The 18,721-nt window shown below is 45.2% G+C and overlaps 2 protein-coding genes across 2 annotated transcripts in view; both read left to right on the top strand.

Moving 5' to 3' along the window:
• inpp5d (inositol polyphosphate-5-phosphatase D) overlaps nt 1–5,581 on the top strand; it is a 113,825-nt gene extending 108,244 nt beyond the window's left edge. Inside the window, exon 27 of the mRNA XM_043701883.2 lies at nt 2,540–5,581. Within this exon, the coding sequence (XP_043557818.2) occupies nt 2,540–2,542 (3 nt within the window). The 3' untranslated portion in view covers nt 2,543–5,581. The remainder of the gene's footprint in view (nt 1–2,539) is intronic.
• Nucleotides 5,582–5,707: 126 nt separating this feature from the next.
• LOC148148351 (endogenous retrovirus group 3 member 1 Env polyprotein-like) lies at nt 5,708–18,293 on the top strand. The gene is made up of 2 exons (XM_087993774.1): nt 5,708–10,334; nt 15,404–18,293. The coding sequence occupies exon 2, from the start codon at nt 15,645–15,647 to the stop codon at nt 17,538–17,540; it is 1,896 nt and encodes a 631-aa protein (XP_087849900.1). The 5' UTR covers nt 5,708–10,334; nt 15,404–15,644; the 3' UTR covers nt 17,541–18,293.
• Nucleotides 18,294–18,721: the final 428 nt, after the last annotated feature.

Consider the following 18,721-nt stretch of genomic DNA (forward strand, 5'->3'; position numbering starts at 1 on the left):
GGGCTCTTGTGGTTTAGTGGGAGTGCCTGTCTCTGGGCCAGAAGATCCAGGTTCAAGTCCCATTAGCTCCATAGGAATGTCATGTATGTCCTAATGTGTTGATTAAAAATAATACCTGTACAAGAGACCTGGAATTCACATGAGTCCCTGAGCCAGTCAAATGAAGTAGGAATAGGATTCAAGTGCTCATTCTGAGAAACAGCCCTGGATTCGTGTAGATATGAGTTTGCATTCCATCAAATTAAATGCAATAATTCTGGGAAACAGGAAAAGCATAACTCAGCCATTTTATGAATGCTCTTCAGGCAACTGGACCTTGGATAGAATTTACAGTGCAGAAAGCCCACATTCTCCACTTTGGTTAAGGTGGCATGATGGCTCAGTGGTTAGCACTGCTGTCTCACAGCACCAGGGACTTGGGTTCAATTCTGGCCTCGGGCAACTGTCTGTATGGAGTTTGCACATTGTGTCTGTGTGGGTTTCCTCCTACAGTCCAAAGATGTGCAGGTTGGGTGAATTGGCCATGCTAAATTGCCGATCCTGTTCAGGGATGTGTAGGTTAGGTGCATTAGTCAGGGGTAATTGTAGGGGGATGGGTTACTCTCCGGATGGTCAGTATGGACTTGTTGGACCGAATGGCCTGTTTCCATACTGTAGGGATTCTATGATGAAGCGTGCAAGTCAGCCCCGTTCATCTAAACCCCTTTGTGACTCATCCTCCATTTTTTATCCAGTACTTTAGCCACTAACCATGAGTAGTCAATTGGGAATCCCAATGTGATTAATTCCATTTTTGATTGCTAAATTAATTATGAATATTATATTGTCATTGGACTTGCCTGAGTGTGTCTGAACATTAACTATCTTGTGTATTTCTTGGCAAAATGCTAAGATTAAAGCAGAATGCGTGGGTTTTTTGATTGTTGGAAGCATTAAACATCCTTCCTCATTGAACAGTGGCAGATTTTACTATTGCATGAGGCTAAAACGGTATCTTGGAACAACATCTGTAGTTAGTTTACCATTCCCACTGGATTACATTGGACTGTATTCTTTTTGCTTTGTCCAGGGGATGTGGAGGATGCCAACTGAACCAGAATTTATTGCCCATCCCTAATTGTTCTTGGGGCAGTGGTGGTGAGTTGTCTTCTTGAACCACTGCTGTCCATGTGATGATATCCACAATGCCGTTCAGAAGGGTGTTCTAACATTTTGACCCAATAAGAAACAATGATATACCATATCTACTCAAATAAAAGTTCATCTCATGTAAAAGTCGACCCCCCCCCACCTATTTTTAGCCAAACAATCTGGAATTTTTCATACATCTTATGTAAAAGTCGACCCTAGTTCTTCACAGATAACAGATCGGTATTGGTGAGTCATGTGTTATCCTGTACATAAATATTATGATGAGGACATTTTTTTTCGTGCTATAATGTGTTTTGATGTACAATTCACACCAATTTGGTGTGAACGTTTAAGGTGCATCAGGTCAGAGTCAGGTGACAGCCTCTCTTTGTGTGCAGCTCAACTGACTTCAGTTACCTTGTAGCACTCGTAGAATACAGTCCTATCACCATAATTCATTGTGGTTTTTTTTTTCTTTATTTGTCCAGAGATCAATTGGGTTTCTGCTAATGATATAGTATTTTGGACTGTAGCATGAATTTCAACCCCTGAAAAGTAGTATCCATGTAATAGTCAACCCCATAAATTGTCTAAAAAAGTTGACTTTTACATGAGTATATACAGTAATTCCAAGTCATGATGGTGTGTGACTTGGAGGGGAACTCCCCAAAAAAACCCCCACTAATACTTGGAAATAAATGTAGTAGCCCCACATGAGCTCTGTTTTGAAACATATAAGATGAGTCAATATGTAGTTATACTGTTTTATTTTCCATTTGGACATACTTGGTGCTGTTTCAATGCACTTCTTGCCCAGGCAGTAAATGTGGGCTAATGGTTAAGTCCTGTTACATTAATGAATAGTAAACATCATCAGTGATGCAAGCTGCCATTGATACACATTTGGAACAATGGCCATGCTGCCGTGGTTCAGGGAATACATGCTCGTATCTACTTATGTACATGGTATAAATAGTTAGTAAAGGAACCTGTTGAGCAGCATGAAGACAGACCTTCAATTTTTACAACTTTACAACTCAGTAGCTTCACACTACACTCAAGGACATAAGTTTAGAGATGCTTAAAGTGCTCAAACAATGCTTCCAAGTCCACACATTACATGGACCTTCATTGCAAATGGTTGCTTCAGGAAACATGGTGACCAGATGATAGACATGATGCATACCACCATGTCCTGACAGTAAACATATTCAGTGAAAGAGAGCACCCCTAGCATGAAGATTATGTGGTCATTGACTGGATCTTAGAAGATCTTTCAAATAAGAAGATTCCCATTTTAGATGCATCATGGGAGAACTGAAGCTAGGCCCCAAGCCATTCTGACAGTAACATCAGTTTGCATGGAAAATATTACTAATCTCAACTCTTTTATTCTCTCTACTTACAGTGACCAAAACCCCACTCATGGTGAGATGAAAGTTCCTTGTCAGAAGTTTTCAGAAGTGCAAAGCGTTTTCTGCTTGTCTTTGGCTTACACACACTCTTGACAAATGCAAATTGTGGTTATTCTAAAGAGAGAATCAGCAGAGCCGGATGTCAGGAATGATGCAGTGAATCTCTCAGTCACCTCCCTCTTCTCCATGAGTTGGATAGCTAGCTGTCAGGTACTGTTCAGAGCGGATGCTCAGCAGCTAGAAGTGAGGAGGCTTGAAGAACCATCAATGTTATAGGATTTCCAATACCATGCCCCCTTCGATGGACATGTTCTTCATTAGGATCTGGTGGCCAGCTATGGAGGACCTTCATATACCTTCAGTATGAGCTGACCAGAGTCTATCGCTGCTCCACCATTTGGCTGAACCAATGGCGACTGGAGCCATGTTCTGTACTCATGGGCCCCGTGGTTCAACTCAGGAAAGGACACTTGGATGAACCGTCTACTGACCCTCCCCAGCTGGACACAAACAATCAAGAGCTTTCATTTCTTTAGCACCTCTCGAACCCAGGATGACCCAAGGACAGTTTTGAAGTGTAATCATTGTATTTTTTTAAATAATGATCATTGCTGGCTAGATCCACATTGCTTATCACTATTCGTTAAGAGTCAGTCACATTGCTGGAGGTCTGGATTCAGATGTAGGCCAGACTAAGATGGCAGCTTCCTTCCCTTAAGGGCATTAATGAACAATGGTTACCATTAGACCCATAATTCCAGATTTTGATTGAGTTCGAATTCTAAGCATTCTGCCTTGGTGGGTTTTGAACTCAGCTCCCCAAAACATCACTGGGGTCTCTAGATTACTAGACCAGTAACAACACCACTAGGCCATTGCTTCCCCTTGTAGCATAGAAAATGCAACAGCCACTTTATATAGAGCATGCTTCCATAAATGGCAGAGTAATGCTCACTTGATAAAAGCTGCTGTATGGATTTGTTCCATGTTTGTTAGGATATCAATAAGGAATCCCTGTGCTTCTTCCAATAGTCCTAAGGGATCTTTACATCTGCCTGAAAGAGGAGCCAAGACCTGGATTTAAAACCTGCAAATGGGAATTCTAACGATGCAGCACACCCCTCTGCACTGCACTACAATGTCATCCTAGATTTTGTGGTAAATTCCATAACTTTCTGTCTCAGTGGGAAGAGCGCTTATTACTGGTTTGTGATGAGAATGGGCTAAGTAGTTGAGGTAGTGGGAAATGACCATTGCAGGAACATTGTCACCAGTGGAGAGGGAAGGATGAGAGTGGTTGGCATTGTGATTTGATTTATGTGCACTCTAAATCTTATGTGCCTTCAGATGTTATATTAGCTCATGAATTATGCTGAATAATGTGTTTGTGAGGTGACAGTGACTTGGCATTGGACCAAGCGAGGCATCAAGGAGCTCGAGCAAAACTAGAGTCAATAGAATCGGGGGAAAGCTCTCCATTAGTTAGAGTCAGACCTAGAACAAAGGAAAATGGTAGTGCTCTGGAGGTTAACCATCTCAGTTGCTAACAATGCTGCAGCCATTTCTCAGCATGATGCCCTAGACCCAACTACCTTCAGCTGTTTTAGCAATGACCTTGTCTCGATCATAAGGTGGGAATATTTGCTGATGATTGTACAATGTCTCGTGTTAGTTGTGAGTCCTCAGGTACTGAAGCAGTCCATGTTCAAATGCAAAAAGACCTGGACAATGCCTAGGCTTGGGCAGGTAGTGACAAATATCACTTTATATAACAAAAGTGCCATTACCACAAGAGAGAATCTAACCATCCGCCCCTTGACATTCAATCCATTACCATCGTTGAATCCCATCTATCAACATTTTGGGGATTGCCATTGACCAGAGCCTGAATTGGTCAAATAAATTGGCTGCAAGACAGGTCAGAGGTCAGGAATTTTGTAAAAAGTGGCTCATCTCCTGTTTTCCCAAAGCCTGACCAGCATCAACAAGGCACAAGTCAGAAGAGTGATGGAATACTCTCTACTTGCTTGGATGGGCACAGCTGCAACAATATTCAACAGCATTATCCAGGGCAAACATCCACTTGATTAGCACCCCATCTACCAGCTGTAATTCCCTCCCCCGCTGTAGTACCAGTCTGTACCAGTCTCACCAAGGCTTTTTCTACAGCACATTCTTTACCCATGACCCATACCACCTTAGAAGGACAATGGCATGAAATGTACAGCATCAGCACTGCAAATTCCCATCCAAGCCATGATGAGTTTGAACATGTCAACATTCCTTTATGGTCGCTGGGTTAAAATCTTGGAACTCCCTCCTTACCAGCACTGTGGGAGTCCCTGTACCACAAGAACTGCAGTGGTTCAACAAGGCAGCTCATCACCACCTTCTCAAGGGCAGTTTGTTTGGGCAACAGATGCTGGCATTTCCAGTGATGCCCACATCTTGTGAAGACTTTAAATAAAATAACATGCCTTGTGTTCAAAAGCTTTGTTTCATTAATGCAAGCCCTTCCACACGGGAGATGACCACTTCACGGGCGCCAAGTCTTCCCTGCTTTGGAGTTCCAATGTGCTCCATCTGAGAAGGTAGCCACCTCATCCACAACTCGACTCCTTCCCTCAGCCCACACCATTCTACCAGCAACTGCTTCCCTGCCTCAGATCTTTTGTTATCCTGTGTGCCATCAATCTCTACTGACATTATTCCATTAACTAAAGTGCCAAGAAATGCAAAGACAGCATTTGCATTTCTGAACTACCTTTCACATCCATTCCAAAATCTCTCAGGGTCCATTAACCCCAAATTCAAGTGTAGTTTGGTGTTGTTTTAGATGGGTGGTAAAGCGTGATTTACAATGCTGTCTGCAGTTCCTGGACACAGGGGAGTGACTTTGCTACATGTTAGGATCTTGAGGAATTATGTTCTCTGAAATGTAAACATTTCTGTTGAATTTTTATGATGTTGCCTTGAAGTTGTATGAGAACACCAATGAAGATGTTCGCAGGTGAAATAAAAGATGTTTGAATCAATGGTTTCAATTATTTTTCAAAGGAGAATTTAACTTTTCCTTCTCTTTATTGGCCTATCTTGGTCTACTCCACAGCAGCAGGCTCAGTCCCAGGGAGATGGCACAGCCACACAGCCTGCTCTAATATTATTGCCCTTCGAGAGAACTCGGAATAACTCCTGCTGCCTACCTTCTCCACTGAGAACGCCACTGGACTCCAGTCAGCAATTCTTCACAGCAGCAAGCGTGACGGAGTTTAAACCTGGTCCCCGCACATCTCATTATGATCTCAATTCTCAGAGCTCCATCATGCAAAGCCAGCTCACTGTTTCTGTTCCCATTCTCCATTCACACTGGGATAACACAGCAAGGGCTAATTAGCAAGCCTTGGAGAGGAGATGCTCGTCCTCCTTTCCATCTGAATGGAAACCCCATTTTCCAAAATTCTGCCTCTGGGAATCCCCCATAAAAAGAAACATCCACTCAGCCTTGCTCTGTCAGGCTACCTCTGGATTGGTTGCTAACTGGTTACTGATTGGTTGAGCTGTTGCCGTGGAGAATGTGGGAGTTATTTCCCCCAAGCTCTTGTTCAATTGAAAAGGCTTGAACATGTTTTCGTTTTGGGCCTCTTCCTCACTGCGTTGGCCTAACAGGAATCTCGTTATGTAGACCATCGACATAAAGTATTGCAGTGGGGGCATATGATGCAATGAGGGATCTGATAAGCTTGTATTTAATAGAACACTAACAATGCCATCATGGATAAGTGGCCTTGGCTTTTTAAACTGTCCCCACTCAGAGGGTTAAAATGACCCCATGTAGTTTTCTTGTTTCTCCCACGGGCAGGCAGCCATTGGTGGGATGGAGCCAGTTGAATCACTCAGGTTTTATCTCACTGGCAACACGTAAGCATATGGAAGAAAAGTCAAAATGCATTCTTTTCACGAGTCTAAGTGTGCCCTCCCACCCCACCCACAAACAGTCTTGTCTTTCTATAAGTTAATACATTCATTTACCTTTTTTCTCTCTGTTTCTCCAGCAAGAGGCGCTGTGAACATACTCTTTATTCTGCTTTCAGTAATTCTCCTGGTGATCATGGCATTAAAACTGGTTATATCTCCTTTCTTTAGAAGGAGGAATTTAAAGAAAATAACACAACTCCTCTATCCCAAATGAATAGTGGCTGTCCTGGCCTGGAATGAGGCGTTTGATCCTCATTGTATTGATGTGACTTGTACTGTGAGCTGTTGGCAATGCACAAACTGGCCAATCTGGCTTTGATACTGTCTACATTTTAAAATGTACCTTATTTCCAAATACACCACTTCGAAATACCTCAATTCCAAAATCTCTTTAACTTTAAATAATGTTGATCTTGCTAATGTTGATGTTGTTTTGTGCACTTCCTGTGCAGCAGTAACCCTGTATGCCTCACTCTGTCTATTTGTGTGTCCTTGTTTGCTATGATCTGCCTGCAAAACAAAACTTTTCACTGTAATTAGGTACACGTGACTACAATAAATCAAATCAATTCATTACCATGAAGAAAAAAAGTATCCACAACCCTTCAAAGGTAATGGATGTATTACTATTTTGGGACTCTGTATGATGTTAATAAAGAAATTTGGTTACATTTGGGATGTAGATCAATGGATATGAATGCAATTGGGGTTGGTACTTTGGGGTCCTTTGAGATAGAAATGAGTGTTGGGTTTGCTTTATTGGTATAAAAGCAAAACCAAAACAATTGGTATATTGGATTTCCACATGGATGAGATGGGAAATGGTTTCCGGTACATTGAGATTTTGTTCAAAGAGAGTGATTATCTTCACATGTTAGTGAATGGATTTGTAATGTTGATTCAAATTGAAATTAGTTCCAACAATGAAAAGGTTTAGCACATTGACATTCTGTACTTGAACCAACTACCTTCGTATCCCTTTGAAATATAATTATGTTTCCTTGATTAAGCCGTGCGTCTCCCTACTTGAATTTCCTTTGTGGTCTTATTACCCATTAATACCTGATATTATTAATATAGTTCAGTAGCAAATTGGACAAGGTTGTGAGAGAACTGATTTTAGAAAGGGGGCGGCACAGTGGCACAGCGGTTAGCACTGCTGCCTCACAGCGCCAGAGACCCGGGTTCAATTCCTGCCTCAGGCGACTAACTGTGTGGAGTTTGCACGTTCTCCCCGTGTCTGCGTGGGTTTCCTCCGGGTGCTCCGGTTTCCTCCCACAGTCCAAAGATGTGCAGGGCCAGGTGAATTGGCTATACTAAATTGCCCGTAGTGTTAGGTAAGGGGTAAATGTAGGGGTATGGGTGGGTTCCGCTTCGGAGGGTCGGTGTGGACTTGTTGGGCCGAAGGGCCTGTTTCCACACTGTAAGTAATCTAATCTAATCTAATTATTATCCACTTATTCTCAGTCAAAAATGATGTAGAGGGTGCATGCAACAATTGAGGCCTCAGGAACACTTTCATCCAACACACAAGCCATATATAATGACTAGCTTTCTATCACTGTCTGCTTCCAACTACTAAACAAACTCACACTGGATGATAATTATTTTGGATTTAAGCATCATCCTCCAGGGCATTACACATCAACACAGTAGACAATAAGACAACAGATTCCACTCAGGGATATATAGTGGTGAGATTCTTCAGACCCCTTCAGTCTGCTTTTTCATTCAACTACATCCTGGCTGATCTTCGATCTCAATGCTATTTTCCTGCACTATCCTCATTTCTCTTGATATCTTTGATGTCTAGACATCTATCCACCACTCCAGCATGGAGAAATTTCTCCTTATCTTAGTTCTAAATAGCAAAACTCTTATTTTGAAAGGGTCCAAACATTAGAGAGATAGGAATGCGTGATAAGTTTTACAAAGAAGAAATGCTTTTTCTGAATTCATTCATAGGACATGTGTGTTGTCACGACTTATTCATTTTAATTTCTCTTGAGAAGGTACTGGTGAGCTCCCTTCTTGAACAGAATTGAAAAGTGTGGTGCTGGAAAGGGGAGCAGGTCAGGCAGCATCCAAAGAGCAGGAGAATCGACGTTTCGGGCATAATCAGCACCACACTTTTCAACTCTGGTCTCCAGCATCAGCAGTCCTCACTTTCTCCCTTCTTGAACAGTCAGTGTGGTAAAGTCTAAGGTCTGAACATGGTAATTGGCCTGCCAACAACGGAAGTAACTGTTCTGGAAGTAACTGTAGCACACAAATCTCGGAGGCTCACCCAGACAGAAACAAAATAAGCGGAAACACATCCCACATGTCATTAGGGAGGGATTTCCAAGATTTTGACTTCGCAACAATGAAGGAAAAGTGGTTTAGCTCCAGGTCTGGATGACTTGTGGCTTGGAGGGGGTCTTACAGATATGATAGTCTTCTCATGCATTTGCTGACCTTGTCCTTCTAGGTGGTGGAGATCACAGATTTCAAATATGTCGTAAAAACCGAAAGAACTGCGGATACTGTAAATTGGGAACATAAATTGCTGGAAAAGCTCAGCAGGTCTGACAGCCTGTGTGGAAAGAAATCAAGAGTTAATGTTTTGGGTCGACTGACCCTTCCTCAGAACTGATGGTAGCTAGGAAAATTTCGGTTCATATGCAGACATTAGAGTGGGGGGTGAAGGGCTAAGAAGCAAACCTCAATGGGGTTAGCACTCAAAGAGAGACAACAGTTGCGCAAAGTAGTAGATAACGATCTGGCTATGAGGGTGAATAGCTGTTAATGGAGGACTATTAGTGGTTAACAATAGGCTGTGTGTAATAGCAGACCATTAGTATTTCTGGTGTGAGAGGTAATTTCGGTTTAAACTTTAAGATGTGCCTGGACCACAGACTGATCTATAATAAAAGACAAAACTTTTGTTTCTTTTCTAGAACATTTTATATACTCAAAAGTAGAATAGTTTAAATTGTGCAGAATGCTGACAATTTGTGAGCAGAGTAAAAAACAAACAGGCCCTTGATTGATGAAACCATTAACACAGGCAGGGAAGGATGAGTCCTTGACTGATAAGACTGCAGGATAGGGAAACGACTCGAGAGACATCTGCTACAGATTGATGCAGAGACATCTGCTACAGATTGATAAGACCGCTAGCACAGACAGAGAAGAATAAGTCTTTGACTGATAAGACTACAGGGTGAGAAAAACAACAACTTTAGAGACTCTGAAGACATTTGTTGCAGACTTTGTGATAAGAGTGCAAATTGGAGAATAATGACGATTTAAGAATGTGAACCTCATGGCTCGTTAGAGCCAGGGAGGGGAGGGTATGGAGACATTTGTTGCAGACTTTGTGATAAGGGTGCAAATCGAAGAATAATGATGTTTTTAAGAATGTGAACCTCATGGCTTGTTAGAGCCAAGGAGGGGAGGGACTTGTACTGTATATAATGGGAGACTTTGTAAGCCTCAGCGTGCCTTTTTTTTTTCAAGGGTGCCCAACTCTGCAGACTTGTTAATAAAACTTTGTTCTCCTGAATTTGTCTAGAGCGATTATTGAGAAGCGATTTTCGTTTCTAACAACTTGGGGGCTCGTCCGGGATCAACACTCCGGCCGCAAGGGGAGTTGAGGAAGGATATCGGAGAAGGTGCACCCTGCCGAGTTCGGCAGTCCCTGATTCCTTGCTTGTCGCCCCGCGCGGCTTGAGCGAGTGATATCCGGGAGGCTCAGGAAAACAAAGGAGGGGTGTACCCGAGGCAGTGGGGACGGTTAACGATCGAGTAATTTCGGTGCACCGAACCCAGGTAAGAAAAAAAAAACTTGCGGGGACCGTGTTTCCGGAGGACTGGGGACCTACGGGGTGCCTGTGGATTTTTCTACAGAGACGTGGGACTCAGGAATCTAGAAACTGGGGCTCGCCTGTGAGGGATTTTGCAGAGACCGTGTTTGAGGAGGAACGTGTACCTACGGGGTGCCTGTGATCTGTGTCACAGAGACGTAGGACACAGGAATCCAAAGACCGGGGGTGCCTGCAAAGGAACCTGGGCGATCACGGGACTGAAGGTCCGGGAATTGGCTACATTGTGATAGATTATCACGGGAAAAATACGAAGTCCTCGGAAATGGGAAATAAGGGATCTAAGGCGATTAAGGGAAAGGTAGGCTTAAACAGGGACAATGACACATACCCCGGGGTACCTGACGATAGTCCGTTAGGGAGAATGCTAAATAATTGGGATCAGGGTGGAAGAAAGGGAAAATCTAAAAGGAAGATGGTAAAATACTGTCAAAAGTGGTCCCAGAAACCTATTCAGGGCGACTCAATGTGGTGGCCTAGATTCGGTACTGACGAAGACTGGGTCCGGCAAGCCCTCATTTTATATGTCAATTCAAAACCTGATGTTAATCTGGAAGAAAATGATTATGCCCTTTGTTGGCTGCCGGTTACGATATCTTGCCAAATGCAGGTAACTAATAAAGACTCGAAAGGGCAGAAAGAATGGGACCCTTTAGATCACTTACCGCCGCCCTACGTGACCCCGTCTGCCCCACAAAATGTTCCTTCGGGTGACGACGATTCAGGGGAAGGGGAAGAAAATGGGGAGGAATCACAAACTACCTCAGGGGTACAGACCAGATCTCAAGCTGGAAAGGGTCACAGACAAAACCCTGTCTCGATTGCAAGAATGAATCCACTCCGGGAAGTGCCCATGGGGGGCGAGGAAGGAAGGACAGGATATGTGAACGTTCCCTTGACGAGTACTGAAGTACGGAATTTCAGGAGGGAGATGAAGGGTCTACTAGAGGACCCCATGGGACTTGCTGAACAATTGGATCAGTTCCTGGGTCCGAATATTTACACGTGGGAAGAGATGTGTTCCATCATGAAAACATTGTTCTCTAGCCAGGAGCGTCAGATGATACGACAAGCTGCGCTCTTGGTCTGGGAGAGAGAGGGGGGAGAAGGAGGGGAGCAGAAGTTTCCCCTCACCGACCCCGAGTGGGATAAGAACACGGAGGAAGGACGGCGCAACATGAGAGACATGCGGGAATATTGGATAAAAGGAATAAGACACGCAGCCCCGAAGGGGCACAATTTTACCAAGGCCTTTGGTAATCATCAAAACCCGGAGGAAACCCCTACGGACTTCCTAGACAGGATTAGGAAGAATTTGCAGCAGTTTGCTGGGGTGGACCCTGAGACGGACGTGGGGCAACAACTCATACGGGTAGAGTTTGTATCAAAGGCCTGGCCGGACATACGAAAGAAGTTAGAGAAAATGGATGATTGGGATAGTAAATCTTTAAGTGAATTACTACGGGAGGCGCAAAAGGTGTTTGTGAGAAGGGACGATGAGAAGCAAAAGAAGGTGACAAAGATAATGATGCAAACGGTGCAACAAATGACAGCTGGAAGAAGGGAAAAGGGAGAGCCGTGGCAGAAACAGGAAAGGGGAGAGTCGTGGCAAGAGCAGAGGAAAAGAGAACCATGGCCGGAACAAAGGAAGAGTGGAGGAACGCGAGACCGCGACAGGGAAACGAAGAGGACACTCAGATGTTACTATTGTAATGAAGAGGGACATTTTAAACGGGAGTGCTCCCGCTACAAGCGGGAGGTGAGGTTATACGCCCTGATGGAGGAAGATTAGGGAGGTCGGGGGTTCCTACCCTTGGGGCAAAAGGACTATCGACAGGAACCCCTGGTAAACTTGAAAGTAGGGCCCCAAGGATCGGAGATCACATTTATGGTGGACTCGGGAGCCGAAAGATCAAGTATAATCCAAATACCCCCCGGCACCCGAGCAGGAGGAAAAGTTATGGGGGTATCTGGAATTGGAGGACAGAAATTACAAGTCCCAGTGGTGGAGGACGTGGAAATTGGGTATGAAAACAGAACTACTAAACGAGACCTCCTTCTACTGCCATCGGCGGGGTTTAATTTGTTAGGAAGAGACTTGCAGGTCAAACTAGGGATCGGAACGGTACCAAATAACGGGGAAATGGTGGTAAGGTTGTTCGCCATCACCGAAGAAGATGATCAACAAATAGACCCGGAAGTATGGTACCGAGAGGGGAATAGAGGGGGTCTAAACATCAAACCTCTCCAAATCACCATGTTACCAGGAAGAGGCCCGGTAAGAAGGAAACAATACCCGATTGCTATGGAAGGGCGGGAGGGGTTACAACCTGTGATAGAAAGATTAATCACAGATGGACTACTGGAGGAATGCATGTCCCCTTTCAATACTCCAATACTCCCTGTGAGGAAGCCGGACGGGACATATAGGCTGGTGCAAGACTTGCGGGGGTTGAATGAAGTAGTCCAGGCTAGATACCCGGTGGTACCTAATCCCTACACGTTAATGAGTAAAATTCCCCCCGAACATGAATGGTTCAGCGTAATAGATCTGAAGGATGCTTTCTGGAGTTGCCCCCTTGACGAAGAAAGTCGGAACCTTTTTGCCTTTGAATGGGAGAATCCCTTCACAGGACGAAAGCGACAGTTAAGATGGATGGTCTTGCCGCAGGGATTCACGGAGTCACCCAATTTGTTTGGACAAATACTGGAGCAGATCTTAGGAGGATTTCGGTGTAACGCGGAGAATCAATTGCTCCAATATGTCGATGATCTCTTACTCTCAGGACCAAGAGAAGAGGAGGTACGAGCAGACACCGTTGCCCTGCTGAACTTCCTGGGGAAACAGTGTCTACGCGTCTCCAGGACAAAACTCCAGTTTGTGGAGCGAGAAGTAAGATATCTAGGCCATCAAGTCAGTAAGGGGCACCGCCGTATCACGCCAGAACGAATATCAGGGATTACGGGTATGCCAATACCCAGGACGAAGAAGGAAGTCAGACAATTCCTGGGACTAGTAGGGTATTGCCGGATATGGATTGAAAGTTACACCACTTTAGTAAAATTTTTGTACGACAAACTGGGACAAGAAGGACAAAAGGTGGACTGGTCAGATGAGGAGGAGCAGCGATTTAATATTATTAAAAGTAAACTGATTCGAGCTCCGGTATTGGCTTTACCCACCCTGAAGGAACCGTTCCAGTTATATGTTAATAGCGCCGGCGGAATTGCCCAGGGTGTGCTTACTCAGCTGCGGGCAGGGAAACGTCAGCCGGTTGCATTTTTGTCAAAAATGTTAGACCCTGTGTCATGTGGATGGCCGACCTGTATACAGGCAGTGGCAGCTACGGCAATGTTAGTAGAAGAGGCCCGAAAACTTACCTTTGGAGGAAGGATCACAGTATACTCCCCACATTCGGTTAGTACCATACTGGCTCAAAAGGCTCACCGCTGGTTAACAGACTCTCGCATCCTGAAGTATGAGACGATTTTGATGACTGGGAACGATCTCAATTTTGCAAAAGATCTCAGTTGCAACCCAGCCCAGTTTCTGTACGGACGTCCAGCAGATGGGGAACAGGAGCATGATTGTGTGGAATTTGTGGACTTGCAGACCAAGAGCCGAGAGGACCTGCAAGAAGCCCCGCTGGGTGAGGGACAGGAACTGTATATCGACGGGTCCTCCCGGTGCATCAGTGGAGTACGATACAGTGGCTATGCTGTCATAGATGGTGCAATGAAACGGACGATTGAGTCCGGACGACTGCCCGGGAAGTGGTCAGCCCAATCCTGTGAGTTGTATGCCCTCCAGAGGGCCCTGAAGTTGTTGGAAGGGAAAGTGGGAACCATATATACTGACTCAAAGTATGCATACGGAGTCGTTCATACTTTCGGGAAAATCTGGAAAGAGCGAGGATTGATAACTTCCCGGGGAAAAGAATTAGCTCACGAACAAATGATCAGCCTAACGTTGGAAGCCCTGGCGTTACCTACGGAACTTGCAGTAGTCCATGTACCCGGTCACCAGAAGGGGTCGACACCGGAAGCGGTGGGAAACCGGCTGGCAGACGAGGAAGCCAAGCGGGCAGCGGTCGAAAAATCCGTCCAATTGTTAACGTTAATACCGTTGAGGGAAGGGCTCGCTAAACAACCCGTCTTCACCCAGGGGGAGATTGATAAAATGGATCAATTGGGTGCCCGGCTAGATACTAACGGGAAGTGGACGGTTCCTGATGGGAGACAAGTACTGAACAAACAGATCACCCGGGGTATTCTGCACCGATTACACCATCAGACCCACTGGGGGGTGCAAGCCATGTGTGATACAATCCTGAGAGACTATGTATGCAGGGGGATGTACACATTAGCCCAACAAGAGGTAGTCGGATGCCCCACTTGCCGGCGTATTAATCAGAAGGCCATGCGTTCTATGCCATGCCGGTGGTCAGCCCCTCGCGATTAGGCCATTTCAGAGGATCCAAGTCGACTTTACAGAATTACCCCCAGTACAGAGATGGAAATATCTGCTAGTAATAGTAGACCATTTCACTCACTGGGTAGAGGCTTTCCCAACTGCCAAAGGCGATGCACCAACCGTGGCCCGACTGTTGTTAGAGAACATAATCCCGAGATATGGCATAATGGAATCTATCGACTCCGACTGCGGGACGCATTTTATTTCTAAGCTACACCATTTGATCTGTACTGCCCTGGGTATCCAATGGAAATTCCACGCACCCTGGCATCCTCAGAGTTCGGGTCGAGTTGAGAGAATGAATGGCACGCTCAAGACCCAATTGACTAAGCTGATGTTAGAAACTAAGTTACCCTGGCCAAAGTGCCTGCCCATTGCCCTAATGAGGATACGTACGGCACCTCGCCGAGATGTCGGGGTTTCCCCCTATGAAATGCTGTTCGGATTACCGTATTGGAGTAAGGTTGATGGATGTCCCACTCTACAATGGGGGGATGTATTTATCCGAACCTATTTACTGGCCTTATCCCGTTCTTTTGCAGAACTCCGGAGGAAAGGTCTCCTGGCTCAGAGTCCGCCGCTCGACTTCCTCCTGCATAAGGTGGAGCCCGGAGATTGGATACTTGTTAAGACCTGGAAGGCCGAAAAGCTCCAGCCGCAGTGGGAAGGACCGTTCCTGGTTCTGTTAACAACTGAAGCAGTTGTTCGGACGAAAGAAAAAGGGTGGGTCCACGCATCAAGGATAAAGGGGCCTGTTCCGCCTGAAGAAGAAAGCACCTGGACATGCGAGCGAGGGGACAAGCCGTTGTCGGTAAAACTGAAAAGACAGCAATAATGAACTCTACTTGGACTGTATTGGTGGGGATATTGATCAGTTTACTCCTGTATGTGGGGGAGGGTGAGGGGAGATGTGACAAATGTCGAACTACAGTAAGACTTGGGATTCGAATCTATTCGGGATCATTTGTGTCCCATTCCTATGTGGACGATAGGTGTTACGATGTGAGTGCACGCCATGAATGTTGGGAGGATGGGAGACCCTATTATCAGGTATATAATAAAGGATACGGTGGCAAAATCCATGGATGCCCTATAAATGACCGCTGGGTGTGTATTAGCAAAACTGGGAGGTGGGACCTATCCTCCGTGTTGCTCAGGGAGCAGGTTGACAGAGTCAAGGAGACCAAGATACAGATCACTGATCGGGGGTTGGGGAAAGAGCAAGACCGTCAGGGAACGGTCGTGCTCCCTAAAGTGCCATCTGTATACGCAGAGGTAGAAGGAAAGATTGAACTCCCTGATGTTACACAAAACCTGTTTATTGATCTCACCTCTAGAATAGCCACTGTTTTAAATGTTAGCAATTGCTGGGTCGGTGGGGTGCCGCATATGTCGGAACAATGGCCGTGGACTGGTCAAAGCTTAGACATAGGGGAATTGCTGCAAACCACTTGGACTCATGACAACGACAGAAAAAGCCAGGGGTGGAGACTGACAAACAGCCCTGAGGGCCAGTTCTGTATTGAAGGCAAGGGGACCGTGAAGGTAGGGATTAGCCCCTGTCAGAATATATTGGATGCAACCACGCGAGTATGGTGGCCTGAGGATATTACTTGGTACATTGCAAACCGAGGTCATAAAAATTGCGTTCCATTACGTACTGATTCCTCCTCTGATGAATTAGGTTCTGATTCTTCCGATGGCATGATGAGAGTCTGGAGTGGTGGTTGTCGGGGGAATCGATGCTGGGATACTCCTGTCCAGACTCTGGTCCAGGAGTCCGAATACTGGAATTGCAGTGGTCCTGGTCCTTATGAGGGCGTCCCCGGGGTAAAGGAGCTGTGGGATGACGTTGTGAGGCAGGGAGGGCCTGCTCCAGATGGCCTATTTTGGATATGCGGTAATCAGGCATACTCCAAACTGCCCATGGGATGGGCTGGGGTATGCTTCCTGGGTCTAATACGACCTGCGTTCTTCCTATTACCCCGGGAGGAAGGCGATGATTTGGGAGTTAAACTCTTTGACTCCCTGCGTAGGTCGCCAAGGGATATCCAAGTCGGTGATTGGGGGGATGAGTGGCCACCGGCCCGGATTATTGAATACTACGGGCCGGCTACGTGGGCACAGGACGGATCATGGGGATATCGTACTCCTATCTATATGTTAAATCGAATTATCAGGCTCCAAGCAGTCGTAGAGGTCATTACTAACCGGACTGCCCTGGCCCTAGAGTTGTTGGCTAAGCAGCAGGATCAGATGAGGGCTGCTATATATCAAAACCGACTTGCCTTGGATTATCTGTTGGCCTCGGAGGGGGGTGTGTGCGGGAAATTTAACCTGACAAACTGCTGTCTAGAAATTGACGATAATGGTAAAGCGGTTTTGAAAATTTCCGATGAAATTCGGAAATTGGCCCATGTGCCAGTACAATCTTGGCGTCCTCTTAGTGGCATCGGATGGTGGGATGGTCTCCTAGGTGGTAGCTGGTGGCACACGGCGTTGCTGGTGGTTGGGGGAGGCATGATTCTTCTTCTCGTAACACCCTGCCTAACTCCCTGTATTCAGTTTTTAATTCAGAAAAATATTTCCCGACTCCAGGCAGTGGTGGTTCCACAACATGGGACACGGGAACTTAAAGTGATGTTGCTGCGAAAGACCAAGGATTTCCCGGGCCCTTGAGGGAGGGGGGGCTTATCTTGGTCAGGCACATCTTAAAGAAAGAAAAGGGTGGAATTGTGAGAGGTAATTTCGGTTTAAACTTTAAGATGTGCCTGGACCACAGACTGATCTATAATAAAAGACAAAACTTTTGTTTCTTTTCTAGAACATTTTATATACTCAAAAGTAGAATAGTTTAAATTGTGCAGAATGCTGACAATTTGTGAGCAGAGTAAAAAACAAACAGGCCCTTGATTGATGAAACCATTAACACAGGCAGGGAAGGATGAGTCCTTGACTGATAAGACTGCAGGATAGGGAAACGACTCGAGAGACATCTGCTACAGATTGATGCAGAGACATCTGCTACAGATTGATAAGACCGCTAGCACAGACAGAGAAGAATAAGTCTTTGACTGATAAGACTACAGGGTGAGAAAAACAACAACTTTAGAGACTCTGAAGACATTTGTTGCAGACTTTGTGATAAGAGTGCAAATTGGAGAATAATGACGGTTTAAGAATGTGAACCTCATGGCTCGTTAGAGCCAGGGAGGGGAGGGTCTGGAGACATTTGTTGCAGACTTTGTGATAAGGGTGCAAATCGAAGAATAATGATGTTTTTAAGAATGTGAACCTCATGGCTTGTTAGAGCCAAGGAGGGGAGGGACTTGTACTGTATATAATGGGAGACTTTGTAAGCCTCAGCGCGCCTTTTTTTTTTCAAGGGTGCCCAACTCTGCAGACTTGTTAATAAAACTTTGTTCTCCTGAATTTGTCTAGAGCGATTATTGAGAAGCGATTTTCGTTTCTAACATCTGGTATAACGTGTGTTTCATCAACGCAAATTAGCCATCTCATGATTGACAAATAGTAGATACGGTTTGGATAGTGCAAACTTTCTACTGCACAGGTATAGCGATTTTCTACAGCACGGTTTTCTATGGCGTGATGTTGCACAGGAACGCAACCATCGCATTATACCAGAAACACCTGTATGTCATAACAAGGCCTGGTGTATGGGGGTTGGGCTAAAGAGAACTCAAGCCCTAAAGTTATTGAAATCAATATTGAGTCCAGGGACCCTAAGCAGAAAAAAATAAGTTGCTGGAATAAGTCATATTAGATTTGAAACCTTCACTTTTTTTCTGCACGGATGCTGCCAGACCTGCTGAGTTTCAGCAGCACTTTCACTTTTGATG

This window comes from Chiloscyllium plagiosum, unplaced genomic scaffold (genome assembly GCF_037043375.1).
Source record: "Chiloscyllium plagiosum isolate Xiang-an unplaced genomic scaffold, Cpla_swu_hap1 HiC_scaffold_13, whole genome shotgun sequence".
Classification (NCBI taxonomy): domain Eukaryota; kingdom Metazoa; phylum Chordata; class Chondrichthyes; order Orectolobiformes; family Hemiscylliidae; genus Chiloscyllium; species Chiloscyllium plagiosum.

What these genes read in the sequence shown, in the direction of transcription:
- LOC148148351 (XM_087993774.1), top strand. Translation starts at nt 15,645, where the DNA reads ATGCGAGCGAGGGGACAAGCCGTTGTCGGTAAAACTGAAAAGACAGCA.